Below are 21,242 nucleotides of genomic sequence, written 5' to 3'. Positions count from 1 at the left end.
GTTTTACCCCTTGTATGTTGCATTTTCTTCAGTCTGAATACTCTCTTCCTCTCTGGCACTGAGCACAGCAGGGTCCCATATTAAATGCTTTTAATGAAAAGAGGCCAACCAGTATTTCTTTCTGCCAGCAGGGAATACCATTGAGTTGATAACAGTAATGAAGCCCCAAAACATACACTTAATGGAACGATTGAACAACAACAACAACAGTCTCATCTGTATTAGTCTGTCTTCTTCAATATAGAATTATTAGGAGCTGAAGTACAGTGGAAATTACAATCCCATTGGCAGCTTTGCAGAGGGAATGAGCATCAGGCTTAAAAAAATCACTAGGCAGGCTGGGATTGGGCATGATTGTTTTTAGCATGGTCTTCAAACTTAATTTCAGGACATTGTAACACATTTTCTGCTGAGCAAATGGATTTATTTTTGCAGCCCGTGACATTTTTTCCCCTTTTTTTTTTTCCACAACGCGGATGAATTCTGTTGTTTGCAGAAAATGCGTTTCTCTGCCGGTGGCTCACATTTTTACTATTGGATATTGGAAGTAATAATCAACTTGATATGAAATTAAATATAAAGGCAAGTGATGACACCACTCAGAATTAAATAAGACGTAATAAAAATCGAAACAATTTCTCTTTAAACGGTTAGATTGGATCCTCATTGATCAGGAGGAGACATCTGGTGCGGCAATGGTTAGTTTTTTATGGCTGGTCTGGGGAACTCTTAACATTTGAATCATAGCTGCGGGAGAAATGGCTGTTGCCCCAAGGTAGAGAGAGCAATAAATGTCACAATGAATAAAGCGCACATATAACATTTATGCTGAATGAGAACTTGTCATGTTTAATAAACCCCAAACCGAAGCAGAATGAGAAGGTGTAAATGCCTATCCGGGGTGAATTGTACCCTTTGGATGTGTTCTGTTTGTAATTGTGTTCTAGTCTTGTATTGTTTTTTATGTTGATTAATAAACAATAGCAGCAAACAATGTATATCCTTTAGATTGAAAGTAAATACCTTTGATTGTACAACAAGTTCTGTGCTTCCATTTTCCACCAGTTTGCATGAGGTGTTATTCTTTTCCCAAATGCTGCGTCATCAGATCGCCCTGATTGGCCAGCTCACAACACTGTATATCCGTTTCCCAGGAGTAGTCTTTGTGTAGGACTGCAGGATATGAGCGAATTTATCAGTATCCTCACAACCCCTGCTTCTTCACCATCTTGTCATTTTAAACTGCCGCTGTGCCAGAGCCTGCTGTTCAGTGCCATGTTGTGATCACATTGATCTTGCTGTCAGATTGGGTGAAAAGCAACAGCAGGAAGGCAGGAGTCTCGGCCTGGTTTGGGGCCACACCGGGGCCCTCCCGGACAAGCCCGCTGATGCATCACCCCCATGCGCAGGGCAGTGATGCTCCTTTTCTCCTGTCATCCTATTTAGCTGTACAAGGGAAGGATCAACGCCACCAGCCATGTCATTCAGCACCCCATGTACGGAGCGGGGCACAAGTTCCGCACCCTGCACCTGCCCATCTCCACCACCTTGGCCGAGGTCCTGGACCGCGTGTCGGGTAGGTGGACTCCGCGAAGAGATTGGATTTTGAGAGTTTGAGAGATCGGGAGTTGTCGAAACACCCTGCATTCCCCCAGATGAGCAAACCTCTTTGATAACAATCACACGCATAGACATAAGTAAATATGTAAATAGACAGCGCACACGGGCTGACAGTGCCGTGTGAAGACGGCATGCCTTATCAAAACGCCCATTAGCATTATAGAGGGGACTGTCTGGTGTGGCTGAGAGGCATTTGATTAATGGGTAGAAGATCACTTCAGTCTGTAATACTTAACAGCATTTAGGAGAGCTTTTCCTAATAAGCAGAACTTGTGACTATAAATAAACCCAATTTGTACTTGTCTGGGAGGTGCCCTTGTGAAGCTGTAATGTGGAGACGTTGATGACAACGTTAAATGTGGCAATAAGACTTTTTCTGAGTTAGAGATCTCACTCTGGTCGGGGGGCTGGTGGAGACAGTGCCTCCAATTTTACATTTGGCACTCTTCCTAAAGAGTTCTTATTTTCCTCGCCTAAAATAGCAAATGGACAAGTTTTTCAGACCAGCTCGACGATAAATTTAAAATCTCTCTCATCTGAGTTAAAGGTCCCATAATTTAAGTCCTTGAGGGTGTCCAAATTGGAATTGAAACGGTGCCATTGTACACAGCAGTGATTATAAAAGTAAGAGAGTGATGACGGCTCGGCCTGAAAAATATATTTTCTAGACATTATCCACCAGTCAAGGTCAATAAGCTCAGAGGAAATGGTTTGTGTGGCGAGTGCATGGAAGTGATAGATTTAGCAACTGGTGTGCGGAGTGATATCTCGAAGCAGTCGATGCTTCTTTGATGAATGTCTCTCCTTTCGAGACCTTGAGGAAGGCAGAGTGGTGGTTAACAGTTTCCCTTGGGGACGGGGGGGGGAATAATATTTTATGGTTTTATTTGTATTAATAATACAGTATTGTATTCCGGCAACGTCCCTGACAGAGAGCTGTGGAGCATTTGGAAATCCAAACCACCATTTATCTGGTCAAATAGATCTGACTCTGCTGATAACAGGCTTGGGTGTTATGATTTGCTTTTTGTTTAAATTAGCTCTCCATTCGCATCTCTTGACTTACTTCCTGCACCTAGTTTAGCTCAGATCGTATAAAAATAATCCAAATAGTGTACTGACTCTGTCAGATCCGGTTTTGACGTGACCCGTTTTATTCTCTCGCCGGGATTCCCTTCGTCTGACCGAAGACACCCCGAGCATAACTGCAAAGCTGATCAACGAGCAGAAGGAGGACAAGGAGAAGAAGAATCACGAGGAGAAAGAGAAGATGAAGGCTGACAACGGCTTTCAGGACAACTACAGCGTCGTTGTCGCCTCAGGTAAGCCATTCCCGCAGATTGCAGACTATAGAGGGGATTGAAATCAGAAAGGCAAAGTGTAGGGAAGATGGGGGTAGAGTTCCTGCTTTATTGCCAGTTAATAAGGTTGACTTTTTAATCCCCGGCTCTCTTGTGTGTCTTCCTGGCGCTGTACTCGTCCCGTCTGCTCAGTTTAAAGGAGGTGTTTTCCCCAGGTCTGAAGTGCCAGTCGAAGAGGGCAGTGTCCACCCCGCCCCGCCCCCCGTCCCGGAGAGGGAGAGTGATGAGCGACAAGCTGACCACCTCCTCGGCCGGTGTGGACCCCTCCAGCAAAACCATCAGCGTGCCCGTCTTTCATCTCTACCACAAGCTGCTTCCAGGTGTGCTCACAGTCCGCCCATCCTTCAGCATGCCCCCGAGTCAACAGATGAGGGCTTCCAGTGAATCCAGTGGTTTGAGACGGTCTAGTTTTCTGCTGTTTTCTTTAGACACACCTTGAAACACCTCAGTCTCTTCTTTCCTGAGTCACAGTCAGTCTTTTCTTTTCATGCTCAAAAGGAACATCGAGCTAATTATCTGCCACGAAGTGGGAGAATTCCGAAATAAATTCTCTATTTTCCTTTCCATTTAATTTCTCTCTCAGTTTTAGTTATTATTTATAAACCTATATAGTCACAATCCATACTCGGAGTCCGCTGGGCTGCTCTCCAGCTGCGCTCCCGCCACCGTCACCAGCCCTAACGCCAGATGGTTAAGTGTTGCCTGGAGAAGCATCACAATGGTGGCAGTCTTTGGCGTTTGGCAAAAACACATTTTAATATACAGACGGGTCAGCGTGGATATTTCCCAAATTGCTACCCTCGCATAGCCTTGATGCAGAAGCATATAATTACTTTTTTGTTTGTTTTTCACCCCTTAATCTCTTCTTCTCTAAAGTCCTCCTCTTTCCCTTTTTAGTGACAGATCGCTCTTGTTTTACATTGTGAGGCTCATGACATTGTGCTCCCTTGACTTTGGAGGCAATAAGTACTATTTCTTAAACACAGTGGGCTTCCTGGGCACGCTGATGGTTTTGCTGGAGGGGTGTGGGTGTTTATAGATGCTCGAGCTTTCCAGTGCAGAGGGAGGGGTGGGCCATCTGTAGGTCTGTCTGTATTAGTGTGTTGATATTGATCCCGGTGTGGGAACATGACCTCCCGCTGTCACTCCCCAGGCCAGCCCCTGCCCGCTGAGATGACTCTCGCCCAGCTCTTAACCCTGCTGTACGATCGAAAGCTCCCCCAGGGTTACCGATCGATAGACCTGACCGTCAAGCTCGGCTCCAAAGTCATCTCTGACGCCAGTCTGTCGAAAACGGACTCCTTCAAGCGCCTTCGGACAGAGAAAGGTAAAAAGCCTCCATGTTTTCCCCCTTTTCTGGTGCCCATAAATTCCTCCATTGCTTTGGAGTTATTTTTTTCCAGCAGAATTCACGGCCAAGTATAAAATCAGACTCGAATTTTAGCCTTGAGATTCCCAGGTTATACATTATGCAATAGAAGTGAATCTAAACGTAAAAATATTGGTCATACTGTCCTCCCTGCTATCAGATACCTGCCCAGTGCCACTGGTATAAATGTTAGCCCAGTCGAGCATAACTGTTTTAGTTTTTTATATGGTCAAATCAACCTTCTGTAGCCCAAATATTCAGTTAAGGTTCATAACAATATTATTGAAACAATCACATGTGTATATGCAGCTTTACCATGACTTTGGGGGTGAATTACAGTATTTCAAAGCATCTTCCCTTGATTCACCATCTTTTCTTTCACAATATTGTTTAGTTTTTTTCCTGATCTGTGTATTGGTTTCTTACGAATTACTGATTACTAATGCAATCATATTCAATATCCTTTTTTCATAATGTTATTCTGTAACAATCCCACTCTTCCCTGTTCATTGTTACAAGCTTTTGTCCGGCCTGTATGTGAACTCAAAATCAATTTTTAAAGCATCGCCTCCACAAGAGTGGAAAACCTCAATTTATTTTCACGCAGAAATAAATAAAAGGGTGCAGCAGATGTGGTTATCAATAAATTACAATCCTCTCCGTCTCTTATAGTGGATGACAGTGGTTATTATAAATTTAAGACCTGCCGCAATAACTTTGAAGCGTATAAATTAATCATACCAACGTGTTTAAATCATATTTTTAGGTGACTTTATTGTGTAGTCTGCGTGGGTCATTTAATTTCAAAATGGATTGCAGAGGGGGTTATCTAGTGCTCCAGCTGGTACAGAGCTCCGGTCTAGGTGCAGGTTTGGCGTTGTCATCCATAGATCCTGTGGAGCCATTCCAGCAGCCTTCTCTTCCTGGACCCCCCGACAGAGCAGATCTTGGGTGGTTTGTTTGGATACGGGCCTCACGTCATGGGTTTGGTTTCAACCCAACCTTTATCTTGACTGAGTAATAAACGCACACACACACCTCTTCTGCTTGCTGTGTTCTTCAGAAGAACGAGGGATTAAACAGGCATGCTTCATGTAAATGTTGAATATGACACGCTTCTAATTAATCCCAAATAAAGAGTTAAACTATTATCCCCCCGTTGTGACTGTAACACAGCAGCGATGATTATCAATTTGACTGGAGCCGTAATGACCAGTCGAGCATACCGATGATCCCATGTCTGAAGATGGGTGCGTTGGCCCACGGATGATTGAAATTCTGGGGGAAGTTCGTCCGGGGACTGTATGCCCGTCACATCGCTGCATGTAATTATATATTGAGAAAGTGTGGACAGCATCCAAATGAACTCCCCACAATGACGACGAGTACTTCTCAGCGATGCGCCGGGCCGCTGCTAATTTTCTTGGGCTTCACAGGTATAGATGTCAAAATCATTATTGTATCTCTGCGGGTGCTCCCAGGCATTTTAATAGACGTATAACCGGTGGAGAGTTAAATTGACTTGCGTACCAATGTCAGTTTATTTCCCTTAATTCTCTCGTAACGACAAACATTAAAACTTTCGGTGGCAGAAAAGGTATAATCTTTTTCGATCTCTCCTTCTTAGTGAGGAATGCTCCAATATCGCATATACAGTATGGTCAATAAAGCGTATTTAATAATTTATTGATCCTTTGCACTTCGTTCACCTTGTTTTTTTCACCCCATGGGTATATGCTCCTGCAATCTCACAGGACAAATCAGCTATAAAGACTATTTTACACGTTTGAATCTGCAGACCTCTGATAATATACACTCCTCTGTGATAAACCGGGCAGTCAGTGAGCTATAGAAATGTGAGTAATTTGAACTGTTAAATCGGTGCAGAAGAAGTAGCTAGGTAGAGACCTAATTGGCTCTTTTATCTGACTGCCGATGCTAGGGCTCCTGTGAGAGATCCAACTGAAAATGTTGATGAAAAGCTGAACTAACAAACTCATTTGCAACCCCTTTTATCAACTGCCGCACAAAGCCGTGGGCAGTTTGAGTGAAAGCAGGAGCAGAATGTAGTCGTTTGTGAAGCCGGTCCCTCGGTGTAGTGACTTTCCCAGGACCGTGGAGACCAAAATAAACAAATGGATTTTTCATCTTTTTTTTTTTGGGCTCATTTATAATTTTATTCAAATAGCTTTTCCTACTTGCTCTTTATCTGCGGGAATTCACAGAATCTGATACCCAGAACCCTTTTTCAGCGGGGGCGTTGCAGTGAGACTTTAGTATTAAACTGGCCGGTGACACGGTGTCTCAGGATGACTCGGCCTCAGGGGGATTTGTCTTGGTGGTCAGCTGTGGTCCCCTACCCATCTGTAAAGCTCTGCAGTTAACCCTCAGACTCGCAGCCTGCCACTATCCCATCCAGTCTAATTTTGCAGTCTGGATGGCATGGGCCGTTACATACCTTATTAGTCGGGACTCAAGAGACTTTCTAATTCCGCATAGAAATCCCTGTAGAGAAGCAATGAATCATTCATTTTCTTTGCTATTCCGTGTTTGCGGATGACCTGTTAGCTTGTTTTATTTTTATAAATAGAAAAACTGGGTGGGGGGGTAAGACCCAAACAAATGAATCCCCCTCCCAAACACACACACACACACACACACACACACCCCTCTTCTATTTCTACCCAGCATGAATCAAACCTGATGCAAAACAATAACAGAAATACGAGACCGACAGTACATGTTAAGAGGATTAGGAATGGTGTTTTATTTTTTATTTTTATTTAACCCAAGCTAGGTGCCGTGTCATAACCTCTCCCTCTCTCTCTCCAGTCGTTTGTGAGGTTTTGTTCGATGTGATGTCGTGCTTTTTGCTTTTGATGCTGCCCGCCGGTCCAGCCCTCTCTCTGTTCAAAGATGGTTCATTTCTGGTTCCACTCCTTGCACAGAGCACGGGGAGATGCTGAACAGCTGCCCGGAAGACGAGCCCATGACGCAGGGCGACGAATGTCTCGACGCCGCCATCGACGAGTCTCTGCTGGAAACCAACCCCATCCAGTCCCCTCTGCAGGTGTTTGCAGGGATGGGAGGTCTGGCTCTAATAGCAGAGAGATTGCCGATGCTGTACCCCGATGTCATCCAACAGGCAAGTCGTGTTTTTTTCTGGTCAGGGTCATATTCTACACATTGTTTCTAAAGCAGTTTGTGACCACATGGTGAAGAGGCCCGATCCGTTGACCTTACCCACTAAACCATGTGTGTATGAAGCAGTGGCAGTCCATTTCTGTCTAGAACCCTCCCAGCTCCCTCGATTGAGCCCATGCCAGTCCGCTCCTCTTATCTCTCCGTCTCGCTCTGTGTGTTAAAATTATAAATAAATAAAAATAGGCTGAATATGGTGACTTGTTTATAGTGCACTTGTCTCTAAATGCTGTCCATTTTAATATATTTAAGTCAAGCATTGACTAACATACTCTATAAACATAACTCCTTTTGCTAAAAATAAATAAAATGAAAGGCTGCATTTACCCCCGAAGTCCCAGTTTTTTCACGTTCCCTCTTCTCTTTGTCCTGGCTGTAGGTCAGTGCGCCCGTGGTGGCATCCACCACGCAGGAGAAGCCCAAGGACAGCGATCAGTTCGAGTGGGTGACCATCGAGCAGTCGGGGGAGCTGGTGTACGAGGCGCCGGAGACCATCGCCGCCGAGCCGCCGCCCATCAAGTCCTCGGTGCAGACCATGTCGCCCATCCCCGCACACTCCCTGGCTGCCTTCGGCTTGTTCCTGCGGCTGCCGGGCTACGCCGAGGTGCTGCTGAAGGAGCGCAAACATGCCCAGTGTCTGCTGCGCCTGGTGCTGGGCGTCACCGATGACGGGGAAGGAAGTAAGTGTCCGCCGGTGGGGCATACCTCCTCAAATCAAACCTAGCTGTCAGGTTTCCATTCCATTCCTGCTTGCCGTTCCCCTGATGCTCTGAAGTCTAGGTTTGTGGAACATAGTCTAATCAACTAATTCCTGTTGACGTTGAACTAGTTAAGTGTTTAGTAATCCCAATGTATTGTATCCCAAACCCTTCATTTTCGTGGGGTCCCCATTCACTGGGCCTTCCGGATCAATTGCAAAGTTCAAGACCCTGTTATCGTAGTGTCTCTTTCCACAGAACAATTCTCGGATGCCATCGTAGATTTTATCCTTAATTTTTGAAACCCTATACGCGCCATTTGCAGGTCCTGCTAGCTGATGGTTGATGGGGCCGCCTGTAATGCAGTTGATTTTGCCCGAGTTAACCTCTGTACAGCTTGTCTTGTATTATCAAAGTGCATTTAGCTGAAGACTCCTCATGGGGATGCAAAAGTAGATGTTAGTCCTTGAAGTAGAGAGCCTTTTCTAGTAGGTAATGACTGATAAATAAACGCTATCGACCCGCAGCAGCCCCCTGTGAGAGCGTGCTCATTAAGATAGATCTGCCACTCCGCACGCTGTACCTGAGTTGCTTGCTGACTTGTTTTGTTTGTAACCAGGTCACATCCTGCAGTCCCCGTCAGCCAACGTGCTGCCCACCCTCCCCTTCCACGTCCTGCGCACTTTATTCAGCACCACGCCCCTGACCACCGACGACGGGGTTCTTCTGAGACGCATGGCTCTGGAGATCGGCGCGATTCATCTCATCCTGGCCTGCCTGTCGGCTCTAAGCCACCACGCGCCCCGTGTGCCCAATGCCAGTCCCAACCAGACGGAGGTGAGTTCAGCCCGAGGTGCACAACCTGCTTTCCGATGATCCCAGGTCTTTAATCACTGCGAGTTCAGTGAAGCAAGTCACCCAACGATCCCAGTTCGAATCTTCTTCAAAAGCACCAAATTACTTATAAGAGTTTTGAGGGAAAGCAAGGTTAGCACTTATCCTTCGGTCAACTGGATTAAATGCTCTCACTCTGTTTTCCCCTCTTGACTTGGAGTAATTACACTGATATGTTTTAGGTTTTTTTCTTGGTTGCAGAGACATTTCCTTGAATATCAACTCTGAAGTGATTTAGTATAGTGTAAATCAGTAGCCAGTGGCCTCCGTTGTTTGGAATCTGCTACCTGATGCGTCTCCTTTGTCCTTAGTTCTGTTCTTAATTGTTCGTTTAAGGTTACGATTCCCGTTGTCAGCTGTTCAGATTGGCCCATATAGTTCAGAGTTGTCCGTTTCAGATTCAGGCCGGGTCATTGGCTGACTGCGACCCAGGTTTGACACGGTGAAGTGTGTGCAGAGTTCAGAGAACGTGTGTGTGTGTGTGTGGCCTTCAGCATCCTGCCGAAGTACAGGTCTTCTTCAGTGTGACCCCAGAGAATAGGATAGAAATCCCAGTTTCCCAGCTAGGGGCAAGAGTATGCGGGACCGGGGAGAACAGCATGCACCACTAAACAGACACGGGCTCTGGGAATTTGCTCGAGCTTTAACATCTTTTTGTTTTCAAGGCAACTGATGTCTGCACAATGCCAGTGGTGTAACAATCCTGTCAGTGTTTGAAACAAATGCTGTCAAATGAAAAGCGCTCTTTAGTCAACACACTCTGCAGCATAGTCGCTGCTCACAGATTCGACAAACGAGGATCGGAAAAAATATATACATATATATTGGATGTGTGACTCTTTGTACCATCCTGTGAACCTTGATGACTAGTAATGTTACCCAAAGAGGGACTTGGAAGTTCTGTAAGAAAGAAAAGAACACAAAACAGATGACACAGCAAATCATCAATTGATTCAGTGCACTTTTTATGCCTCCCGATTCCACAGCTACTGTCAAAGGTTCGTCTCGTTTCAACTCTTCCTTGAGTTCCAACATCAAAGTAGCAATATACTTGTGTCTTTGAGAAAGGGCTCTTCATTCATGGCAACGGAAATCAAATAAATAGCCGTTAAACCCCTGCTGTTCCTGGCGTGAATAGAGGACAGTAGGATTATCTAACTAGTCCCAGGTTGTAGAGAAGTCTTACGGCTTGTATAGATGGTGGAAAACACCCCCTCTTGGCTGTCAGTGACCTGCTGTCTATCTCACTCTTGATTTATTCTTCTCTTTGGTTACTGGGGTTTGAAACTGCAGTTATAGTTTTGTTACCGATATCCACACACAGCTCGAGATGTAAGATGTTTTGCTCTAGACTTAAACCGCAATACCTACCAGATTCTATATAAGGTTTGTGTTTTATAAGGGAATTTGTTTGCTTATTAAATTCATATCCCGGCTGAAATGAATCTGTTTAATGTTTCAGTAGCTTTATAAGAATGCTGCCTGCATTTTAAGATTAAAAAAAGAATGCTACACCTTTTTTGAGAATATGCTTTTTTAATTGTTTTTTGGAATTGAACACAAAAAGTAAAGAGAAACTTTGCAAGAAAAGGGGACATATGAGGTTTCATCCTGAACTTGGTGCAGATTTAATATAATGCTCCTGCAGCGTGGGATGACATATAATTGTAGAGGAGTTTTCAGCAGTGTTACAGATTTCATATCAGTCCTTTTTGGCCTTGTGTAAAGATAGGGAATAAGCCGTGTCAAGCATGATAAATGTCAACGGTTTCATTGGCAAAGGTGAGGTCTCTTGATGCAGCTCATCAGATAACATTTTGAAGCTACACCAGTTTAATTTCTCTCTGCTTGCTTTACAAGAGACATGTCTGTCCTTTCACTCTCAGCTTGCTATTATCTGCTGCTGCTTTCTGAATAGTTATAATCTATGGCAACACTTGTGTTCTTGTGATTATAAGTTAATTCCAACCTCCTGCTGCCTTCATCTCCCAAACCCCCACCCAGCACTGATGAAGTCTGTCTCCAATGTGCTTGACTACATCTGTGCCCTTTTTCCCAGTCACAGATGTCCAGTGGACATGCTGGTGGGTCCAGTGAAGAGCAGCAGCTGTACTGGGCCAAGGGGACGGGCTTCGGGACGGGCTCCACGGCCTCGGGCTGGGATGTTGAACAGGCCTTGACCAAGCAGAGGCTGGAAGAGGAGCACGTCACCTGCCTACTGCAGGTCAGCACCGGGGGGTCGGGGAGAGGGAGCGGCGTACATAAACACACCCATCCCGTCCGGAGAAGAGACACTGCACGGGTCAGGTACTGATGGGTCTCTCACCCTCCGTCTATCACAGGTCCTCGCCAGTTACATCAACCCGGCGGGCAGTGTGGGGTCGGCAGAGGCCCACAGCGGGGAGAGCCGAGGACAGAACAGCAACGCGCTCCCCTCCGTCCTGCAGGAGCTCCTCAGCCAGTCCTGCCTCATCCCGGCTATGTCGTCCTACCTGCGCAACGACTCGGGTAGGCCCCCCACCATGTGGCACTTTTCTTGTATGCTTTTTAGATCTGTGTCTTTGGAAAGACCAGCAGCTGTGGAGACAATAGGGAGTGAGCTTTATTGACAGTTGCCCCGTTACTGTTTGGTGATCTGAAAGTGTCTTGAAAGTGCTGCACCTGGGCGGTATAAGATGGTTTCTGATGCCTCCATGAAGAGTTGAATTGCGAACCTTTAGTTACATTTGGAATCTGTTGTGTTGTGTGGAAAATGTGAGCCCAGAAGAGCATGTAGTTGAATCCGGTACAGCATCGGTACATTGTGTCCTGTTTGCATCAAGTGAAAATGACTTTCAAATGAATTAAACATTACTGATAGTGCTTGTTATACCACCATTTTAAAATTGTATTTATATATATATATATATATTTAATCATTATAAAGGGCTTCTTTAGCAAGAGACCTTTTTTTTTCTTTTTAAATATATAATACTGTAAAAACATCTGTTACGTTGTCATGCCAGTGTGTTCTCCAGATGGATCCTCATCTGGGGTTTAATCTCTAAAGCAAGCACTGCTCCCGGCCCGGCATGATTCATCCCCATGAATCTCCAAATTCGAGTCGGAGAGACAGCCTATCGATAGTAATTGTGGGGCGGCAGTTATCACAGCCCACTCATGAGGCAAGGAGCCAGTCAATTCACGTCTCCTCCCCGGCTGGACGCAGCACTCGCACAGCACAATCTCATTTGGAAATAAATTGGTCATCTGTGCCTCTCGAGTCCCAACACTGCTGCCGGTCGGCTCTTGCTAGTTAAGAAATGAGCTGCTTCTGTACAGTGTCTGACGGATGTGTGCGAGATGCGTTCTGTGGTCGTTGCCATTTCTGTCGGCTCTGCTCTGTTGATTGGGAGGTTTCTTTTTTTGTCATTTAGTTGTGTATATTTGTGGTTTTGCCCGATTTGAAGATGAAGTCTTTTATACATTTTGTTCTCTTTCCTGTGTGTGTTTATTTTTATTTCTCTTTACTTCCGATTACCTCGGCAGAGCTGTCACTTTTTTTATTATGATCCATTGAATTTGTAAATGCGTTCAACTGTGCGTCTGGAGAAACAAAACGCATTATAATTGACTCGATTGTTTCAGAGTTCGGATGCCACCTCAGCTGACATCTTTCAATTTAAAATATGCGTTTTGTTTGAGAAGAACATATTTCCAGCACAGTATTATACAAATTTCTCTACCTATGCCATTTTAAATTCAGCAGTACTAGCCTGTGGCCTATGAAAGGCAATTACGGCATATGTAATTTACTGCATTTAAGTTGTTATCTTGTCGTTTAATGTTTTGAGGTTTGTTTGTTTAAATTGCTTTGCGGTTTATGGGTATGTCTGCTGATGGGAGCAGACAGACAGATGGGAGTGATTTTTTTTTTTTTTGAGGGGACAAGTTCCTTTCTGAAAGCTTTCGGCAGTCAGTGTTTAAATGTAATCCCAGGGTTGGCTCTAATCAAATGTGTGAAGAGATCTAAAAGCACCCTGACACACACTTTTTTAATAACGCACTGTAGATGTGTGTGTAGGATATTGCTTCTAAAATCCATTAGAACGAGGGCCGGGCAGACAATGAAGAAAACGAGATAAGGGATCTGTGGCATTTGTAGCTCGCAGTGTAAGTGACAGGGCAGTTATTCAGTCAGTGTGTTTTCTTAACACAGGGATAAAAATGACATTGTGTTACAGAGCACATGGGCTGACTTACTGGATTGTGCTTGGAGGAGGAATAGAAAAAAGTCAATTATATTTTGTCTCTTGATATATGGCTGCTTTAGCGTTTTTGTTTCCCCACCCCCGTCCTTCCTGCCTTCCATTTTCTAAATTATTCATTCAGTCTGCACTAAACAGATTATGTTTTGTAAATAAATTGCATGGTGAATTCAATTCTCATGTATGTATGTGTAGGTCTATTTTAAACGCGGCCTGTCTGCTTGTTTGCTTTGTCTTGTCCTTTGCGTCGGGAAGGGGGTATTTCCAGCGGCTCCTCCTTGCTGTAGCCTGCAGATGATGGAGGAGGATTTCTGATCTATAAATCCGGCCGCAATCATACTGCCTGGGCCTGACTTGTCGTGTTTTTCAACCTCTTGGGAAATGACATCAAACATAGTTGTCTAGATGCACAGTGTACATTAAAAGCCCTGTTGAATGTGTGATGTTGCAGGACTGGTTTAACAGTGGAAACGGGATGTTTTCTAATGATTTCCCCTCGTTAGTTTTGGTTTTTACCTCGTTATATCTTCACTGTGCTTCCGAGGTGGCAGGAACCCATATATATGGAAATTGTGAAGTACTTTAGGCTGCTGGGGTGTTAGTCTGTCCTTTTATAGCCTCTCCTTTTATTCCTCTGTGTGAAGCAGGTTGAATCTATTGATTGGCCAAGACACGGCCTCAGTGTGGCAACGCTGTCTAACCACGTTTTACTGACATGGCTGCGTTCCCCTATCGATCGAGGTTAAATTGTCCATCCTTTGAAAGTGCTTTGGCTGAGTTTCTCTGTTGTCTAATTAGAAAATTTGGTTAGCATACAACCCTTAACAGCTGATGGCACAGTGTTCCCTTTGGGGGTAATTATTGTAATTATTACTATTACATTCTGTGTCTGATAAGTCAAATTAAGTAACTTGTAACATAACACTGAGAGGTATGGTTTTAAATGTTGAAAATAAAGTGCACATTTCACAATGTGGCTTTCAAAACACCCACCTCCTATAAATATGTTCTACCCAAGCTGAGCTCTTTGAGGTTTATTCTCAAAATCACGTATTTCACTTTCTACATTTCTTTCATGCAGATATCCTGACTTATAAGACATAATTGCTCTCCTTTAGAGTGTGTCGCCAAGATGAATACATTAGCAGTGAAATGAACGAGTTAATGAAGATACAGATGAGTATAGTTCAGATGAGGTATTCTTTTGAGATGACCATTAAATTTTTCTAATTCGCCAAGTCCAGCTCAAGTTGGAAAATGTGTTGTTCACTTTGCAGTTTAACAGCAATTTTTTTTTTTTTTTTTTTTTTATTTTTTATTTTTACAAAACACTATTCATATTGTGTATTAATCCTGCAAATAAGCAGTTGACTGGGTATTGTTCCTCATTAGTCACCAGTGTCTCTGCAATCCTGTTGGGATCCATTACAACCCTGTTGCATATTCCATCACTGCAGTAGTTAAGCCATTAGACAGTAATGCTAGTGGAAGGCAATGCTTTTTAATGTCACTCTGAAGCTAATTTATTTTAATTGAAATCTTCATTTATATGTTAAAAAAAGAAGTGGAGCAGCCTGTAAAGCAGAAAAGCAATTAGGAGAAGGCTTGTGTTGTGCTCATAAAACCAGTCTGACACTATTTGAATCGAGCGCTACAGCAATATTGTGCATGAGACATTATCGAAGATCATGTAGCATTTGATGTTTTCTAATGAATTAGGGCCGTTTTCGGTTTATAATTTAATATTTCGTTGGAGCGCGGTCCCTGTTTGCGAGTCATCGGTTAGCTCAAGCACACTGAAGTCCTAGTTGACATATTTAGCAATCCATGCAGCGCAACCTTCAAGGACGGCTGCCGATGATTCATCCTGCAATCCACCCCTGTGTGCTCTGGTGCTTTCTGTTTGTTGCTGTAGCAATCGGCGGGACTGACTGTGGGTGCTTTCACCCCAGAAGTCGCCACACCGGCAGAAGAATACACCGCCGAGTGGAACAGCAGAGAACAGATGAACGTTTGTTAATCGTGTGCGTGCGTTTACATATTTACCTCGAAGTTATCAGAAGGTGATAGGGCGTCTGGTCAATCGGCCTTTTTTCCCCCTTCCTTCCTTTTTAGTTTATTTTTCCTGGTTGCATTTCTGTTGTTCTCTGTTCCAGACATGACAGGTCGCAGGGGGGTGAGGGGGAGGGTGGGAGGTGATGCCTGGCAGGCATAGGGAGAAATATGTCTACTGACAGCTTTCGAAAAGCTGGACGAATAGCAGGTTCAGCAAACATTCAGATGTTCAGACAGCCAAAGGTTTACTCTTGCATGTTTAACCCCCCCCCCCCCCACACACAAACAAAAACACACACACACACTAGGCATTCACTCATCCCCTCTTCCTGAAGCTATAGTTCAGCTCTAAAGGATAACTCCAGTCCACTCAACTAGCGGGGAACTTCAGAGGTGTCTGATGCCATACGCCCACAGCCTCCAACCGTGTGAGACTAATCAGTCAAATGGTTTACAAAAATTAAATAAATGTAGTTTAAAATATGTATAGATTTCTTGTTGAATGTGCACATATTAGACTTGCTTATACAACAATATTGTAATGTTTCAATACAAAAAACAGATTTATTAATACCTTTATACAATTGTTCAGAAGAAGCTGATAAATACATATATACAGTTCATTTTTTTTCTGGAGGAGGCTTGTACTCTCGAATAACAGCTTCAGAAATCTAGATTTAATCAATTAGGAAAAACTGCTTTTTATTGTACCATGTCTGTTATAAATTCAGATTTATGCACTTTGGAATGGTTTGGTTTAACCTGTAGTATACTGTTCTTAAAGCAATGTTTTACACCGGAATTATAAGCATGTTTAGAGTAAAACTGTTTTGTTTTTTTAATGTAGTATTAATAGACATTAACCATTTAATGACCCAGTCAGAATAATTTCCCCCATAACAGGAAGTGCTGTGTTCTGTCTTTTGGGGATGGTCAGTCAATCAATTTATTAACTTTATAACTTGACTCACCTTTCATAAAGTGTTGCCAGGTTGCTTCATTATTATTAATTTTGATTTAATTTTCACCATGTGTCGGTTGCACTGAAATCAACAGTAATGATATAAAGAGCAGCCTTTATTCCCCGTGTTTGTACCGACAGTGAGCTCATTCAAATTCTTATTACTGGTTTGAATCAGAATAAATGTAGGCCTCCACATGAAGTTGCTCTCCGATAACCAGTGTACAGTCTACAAGTATCCATGATCGTACATTTCTGAGATGTGGATATGCTTCTGTTGGAGCTCAAAATGGCACATTTTAACCCATTTTGTGATGCTTTTGTCATAGTGCTCTTTATAAAAATATACTTTATTTATTGCGGACCGCCATTCCCAGTCTGGTCTTGAACAATAGGCAAAAATGAGAGCGAGACAATTTGCGGTTTGGCAGCTCGGCACATAATTTTAATGTAACAGATCAAATGTTCCTCTCTCTGCAGAAGTCACTCTTTGGCAGCTGCCCTTGCCATAGCTTGAAGGTCTTACTTATTTTTCTTAGCCCCCTACTCAAGCCAGGGTGTCACTACTCTTATAAAACATATTGAAGGTAAAGAAATAATGCAAGTGCAAGTCAGTAAAAATATGCTCTGTAATGCTATAAAAGTGTATAGAAGCATACCAGTTCTCCTGTTAGGGTTTCACATTCAGTGGGTGAATAGCTGGTTTTCAGTCTCTCAGTTCAGTCCTGTTACATCCACGGCAACCTTGTTAATCCAGAGTAGCCACCCTTGTATATTCCAATTCAAATGCCACCACCCCCACCCCCACAGACATTGTCTTTACCTCCTTACTTGGGGATCTTATAATGAGGTTGGGAAAAGCTCAAAGTATTTAGAGGCGCTCTCTCTGACTGGCACACACCCAACCCCCCCTGATCCACATCTAGTCATTTGAGTGCATCCGTGGTGCTTGCAGCCCGGCCCCAACAAGTGGCAGACTGAATATTTTCTCCACCGCCTGGACATCGGCACCAAACACTTCAGATGCCTGATCAGTTTCTGTCCTGCTGGTCCCATTGTGCCCCTTGTGGATATGGAGGGGAAGACCCTGCTAGCTAATGAAGAGTTGTTCTTTTGTAGCTGGCTCCTCTGCTCGTATGTGGTGAAGCTCCGTGGCCCGGCGGTCACGGAGCTGGAGTTGTGGACCAAGGGATAGAGGGTCCTCACAGGGTGGTGTAGATGTAAACAAACACGATGACAAAAAGGTTGAGCACCGTCCCGATGATGCCCAGCATGGCCAGAATGGACTCCTCTTTCTCCCCCCTCTCTTCCAGCTGCTTCACTTCCTCTAGAGTAATGACAGTTGTGCCCATTTTTGTAGCTGTTAACTTGACCAGGATCCTGGTAGTTATTTAGTAATGATAAAAACAAAAACAAAAAAGTGTGCCGGGAGAAATAAATGATGTAAGACGGACTTCAGCAACTCCTCACCCTCCCACACCCTTTTCTTTTAAATAATCAAAGAAAGATTACCGTTTTGTTAGAAGAAAAAAAAAAAAATCCTTTCAGCTGTTCACTCTCGTTTGCCTACATGTAGTAAATAAGATCACCTGGCGAATACTGTGTTGGTATGTCTTTGTTAGCTGTAGCAGGATGTTTTGCACCTCCAGATCTAGCCCCCAGAAAAAAAAAATCGAATTATAAATTACCGAACGCACGAGACATCGGAAAACAAATATCCTGAACCGGGTGTCTTTTGCAAAATCGAAACACTACCGATCCATTCCCCCCTCCGTCCAGGACATCTCTCTTGCAGTGCGTTGCCCAGAAAAAAAGAGGGAGAGAAAAAGGCTTAGCGGAATGAGTAAATACATGTCATTCCTCCGAGTCTGATTTGTGACCCTCAGGATCTGCTGGAATGTAAACACGGCGCACGGAGCCGTCGCTCACAGAGCTGGAACGGGGTGCGAATACCGTAGCATTGTGCACAGTGGGCACCGAGGAACAAGAGCACGTTTGCTCACGCCGACATTGTTCTACTCTGTCGTGCTGCTGCATCGGAAGAAGCGGAAAGAGTTGCTTACCCTACGCTGCATCAGGAATGAAATGATATCGAGCATGCTTCTCAGTCTTCGTGGATGTGTGGCAGCTCCGTGTCTTCATGGAGGGAGCTGCTGCTCTGTGCTGGGGAGGGGACTGGAAGCAGCACAATAGCCCGGTAGTCCCAGGGAGGAGGAGGAGAAGAAAAAAAAAAAAAGGAAAAATAGCTTCTGAGGTATTAAAACGCACAGCTCTGCTTCGATAATCCTGTGAGGCTAAGCGATGTGGAAAAGATGACCTCTTCCAATATTGATCCTCTGGTATGATTCTTCTTCCTACCTAAGCGATGATTTTTCACCTACGAATGATAATTGCTTCCATTCAGGGCTGATAGAAATCCTTCTCCTCCTCCCCCCCCCCCACACACACAAACCACCTCCTTCTTGCCTCCCTCCTCCCAACCCTTTCGCTGTCTCTTTGGCCCTCTTAGCAGCTTTTAAGGGAGCAGCTGTCTCCTTGGTCCCGGCCCCTCTTAGAGTCGCACAATTAGCACCCTTTATAAGAGTTTGCCTCCAGTTGAACCCTATGACCAGCGTGCATCGTCGCGGCACTCAGCTTTCCCTTTTTTTGCCTTCTGTCCCCCCGAGTAGAAGAACGACTGGTATGGGGGGGGGGGCGGTGGAGAGGAAAAGAAAGCAATAGACGTTTTTCCAGCTCAGGGTTAAAATTAACAAGCCCAAAAAGCTGACAAAGGACAAAACGGCGAGAGTATTAGCCAGATATTGCTCTCCAGAACGTGGCACCTGCAGCCTGTCAGTCCGTGGTCTGCCCCTCCATGACGGGCAGCACTGAGCATTGCATAACTTAGCGGCCAGTTGTATCCAGGCGGCGGAGTGACGGAGGCTTTAGTCGCGCTGCCGTCGCCGACTCTGACATTGATTTAATATGCTTTTGGCAGTGACTGTAACAAGGAAGGCGCTCCGGGCGACCCTGCCCAGACGCCGAGCGGCAACAGCGACGCACGTAGCTCTCCAGTCCCCCTGTCAGGCACGGCGGATTCGCAACCGGTGAGGAGGAGACGGCGGGGAGGTGGCTTAAGTGCTGAGGGGGAGCAGAGAAAGATCTGGACTCCAGGGGGTCTCTGCATTCCCGCTTGAGAAATAGTGACATTAAAGCAGTCAGGCTGAAGTAGCAATTCTGCCTTTTGTCTCCCTGTGCCTCTGCCTGACAGGCTAATCTTTTATGAGGGCTTTCTCCGTACATTAATACACTCCCCTTGTTACCCACTGCCAGCTACATAATGAAGCATGGGTGAAATTTCTACCGGGAGTCCATTCTTACCCTGTGGTTGTGTACCTTTACAGCACGTTGTTTGGTCTGTTCTCTAGCCTGAATCTTAAGTACACCACGTTAGTATATACACATTATTTAAATCTTATCAGCCTCAGTCAAAAGAGATCAGGTATTGTTTTGTATTTGTTTTTTTATTCTGTCTCCTATTGTGCGTTCCAGATTCTATTGTTGGTTCTGACTTTTTATTATCTAGTCAGCGGTTAGTGCTTTCTGCTGTCTGTGGAGAGTGATTCACTCCTGTAATGCTACCTGGCCCGGGGCATGGTGTTCAAGTCATATTGCTGGAATCGCTGGGTGATGGTGTGTTCTGTAGTTTAATTATCTTTTCCTTTCTAATCAAGAGGCGCAGCAGATTTTATGGACGGGAAAATGCCCTTGTCATCTGGAGAAAAGGGAGGTACCCTAACCGTTCCTCTCACAATGGAAGAAAAACACATTATTTACCCCCTTCCTTCCTTCGGGTACAATTATTTATTGCTTTCATCTGTGACAGTCTGTCTAGGGAGAGATGAAACGGAAGGAAAACTTCAAGGATTCATTTAAAATGGCAGTAAAGCCAGTTATCTTGTCTTCCCCCCCCCCCCCCCATTTGTGCATAATCCTAGTGGGGTTAAAGGTTAAGGAAATGTGTGGTCTGTGCTATTGTATTTTCTAGGACATCGTAAAGCCTGCTTCTCTTCTAATTATTTTTTTACACAGTGACTGTCATGGCACTCCGTCTCCTGCCAGATTCTTGTGGTGCGGCAGATTGTATTTCCGTTGTAGGCAAGTGAATACACTTCATTATGGAAGATATCTCCTTGTGGAGCTGGAGCGGTAAAAGGATGCAGACAGTTTAGACAGATGGTTAATGCTCTCGGTGTCCTGCAGCGGGATTGCACAGCGAGAGGCCGGCACTGAGCCGGTGTTAAAATCTTCTGCTAGTCCCCGCTTTCAGGCACATCATACAATTGTTAGAAAAAGTACGAAAACACAAGGGCAGCTTGTGAAGGGGGCATTAATGAGCCGCCATTACATTCTGGTGTCGCCACAGTCATGTGATCAGTTCCTTGGCATTTTGGAACCAATTATTTGTTTTGGTTTTTTTGGGGGGATTTTTTCTTTTTAAATGGTGGGGCTCTTACGAAATATTCCCCCCACTTAAATGACCACACGGGTGTGATCAGCACACCTTTTCGGGAACTTTTCCTTGTATTGTTATCATTCCTATCGACCCATATCGGTATAATGTTAATTGTATTTTCTTGCAGTAGTTAATCTGAAAATTCATCTTGGTAAATTAAGACGGTAATCGTATTTTTACTATGACGTTTGCCAATTACCCTGAAGTGAATGGTGGTGGGTCCTAAAACAAATAAATAAATGTATCACTCCTTCTAGGATGATTACTACCTACCTACAGACAGAGAGCACCACCATTAATAGCAAATTACCATGCAGGGCATTAAAAAATAAGTAGCAATA

The 21,242-nt window shown here is 44.3% G+C and overlaps 1 protein-coding gene across 10 annotated transcripts in view; it reads left to right on the top strand.

Moving 5' to 3' along the window:
- Positions 1-21,242, top strand: part of birc6 (baculoviral IAP repeat containing 6) — an 84,934-nt gene that overhangs the window by 36,430 nt on the left and 27,262 nt on the right. For all 10 annotated transcript variants that reach the window (XM_066696541.1, XM_066696539.1, XM_066696536.1 and 7 more), the window contains exons 57-65: positions 1,447-1,576; positions 2,811-2,942; positions 3,137-3,301; positions 4,135-4,308; positions 7,299-7,495; positions 7,931-8,231; positions 8,869-9,086; positions 11,203-11,367; positions 11,486-11,651. In XM_066696541.1, coding sequence (XP_066552638.1) covers positions 1,447-1,576; positions 2,811-2,942; positions 3,137-3,301; positions 4,135-4,308; positions 7,299-7,495; positions 7,931-8,231; positions 8,869-9,086; positions 11,203-11,367; positions 11,486-11,651 — 1,648 coding nt within the window. The remainder of the gene's footprint in view (positions 1-1,446; positions 1,577-2,810; positions 2,943-3,136; positions 3,302-4,134; positions 4,309-7,298; positions 7,496-7,930; positions 8,232-8,868; positions 9,087-11,202; positions 11,368-11,485; positions 11,652-21,242) is intronic.

This window comes from Amia ocellicauda, chromosome 23 (assembly GCF_036373705.1).
Source record: "Amia ocellicauda isolate fAmiCal2 chromosome 23, fAmiCal2.hap1, whole genome shotgun sequence".
In the NCBI taxonomy this organism is placed as follows: Eukaryota; Metazoa; Chordata; class Actinopteri; order Amiiformes; family Amiidae; genus Amia; species Amia ocellicauda.
Note: the sequence above shows the minus strand (reverse complement) of the source record. Positions and strands in the feature narration are given on the sequence as shown.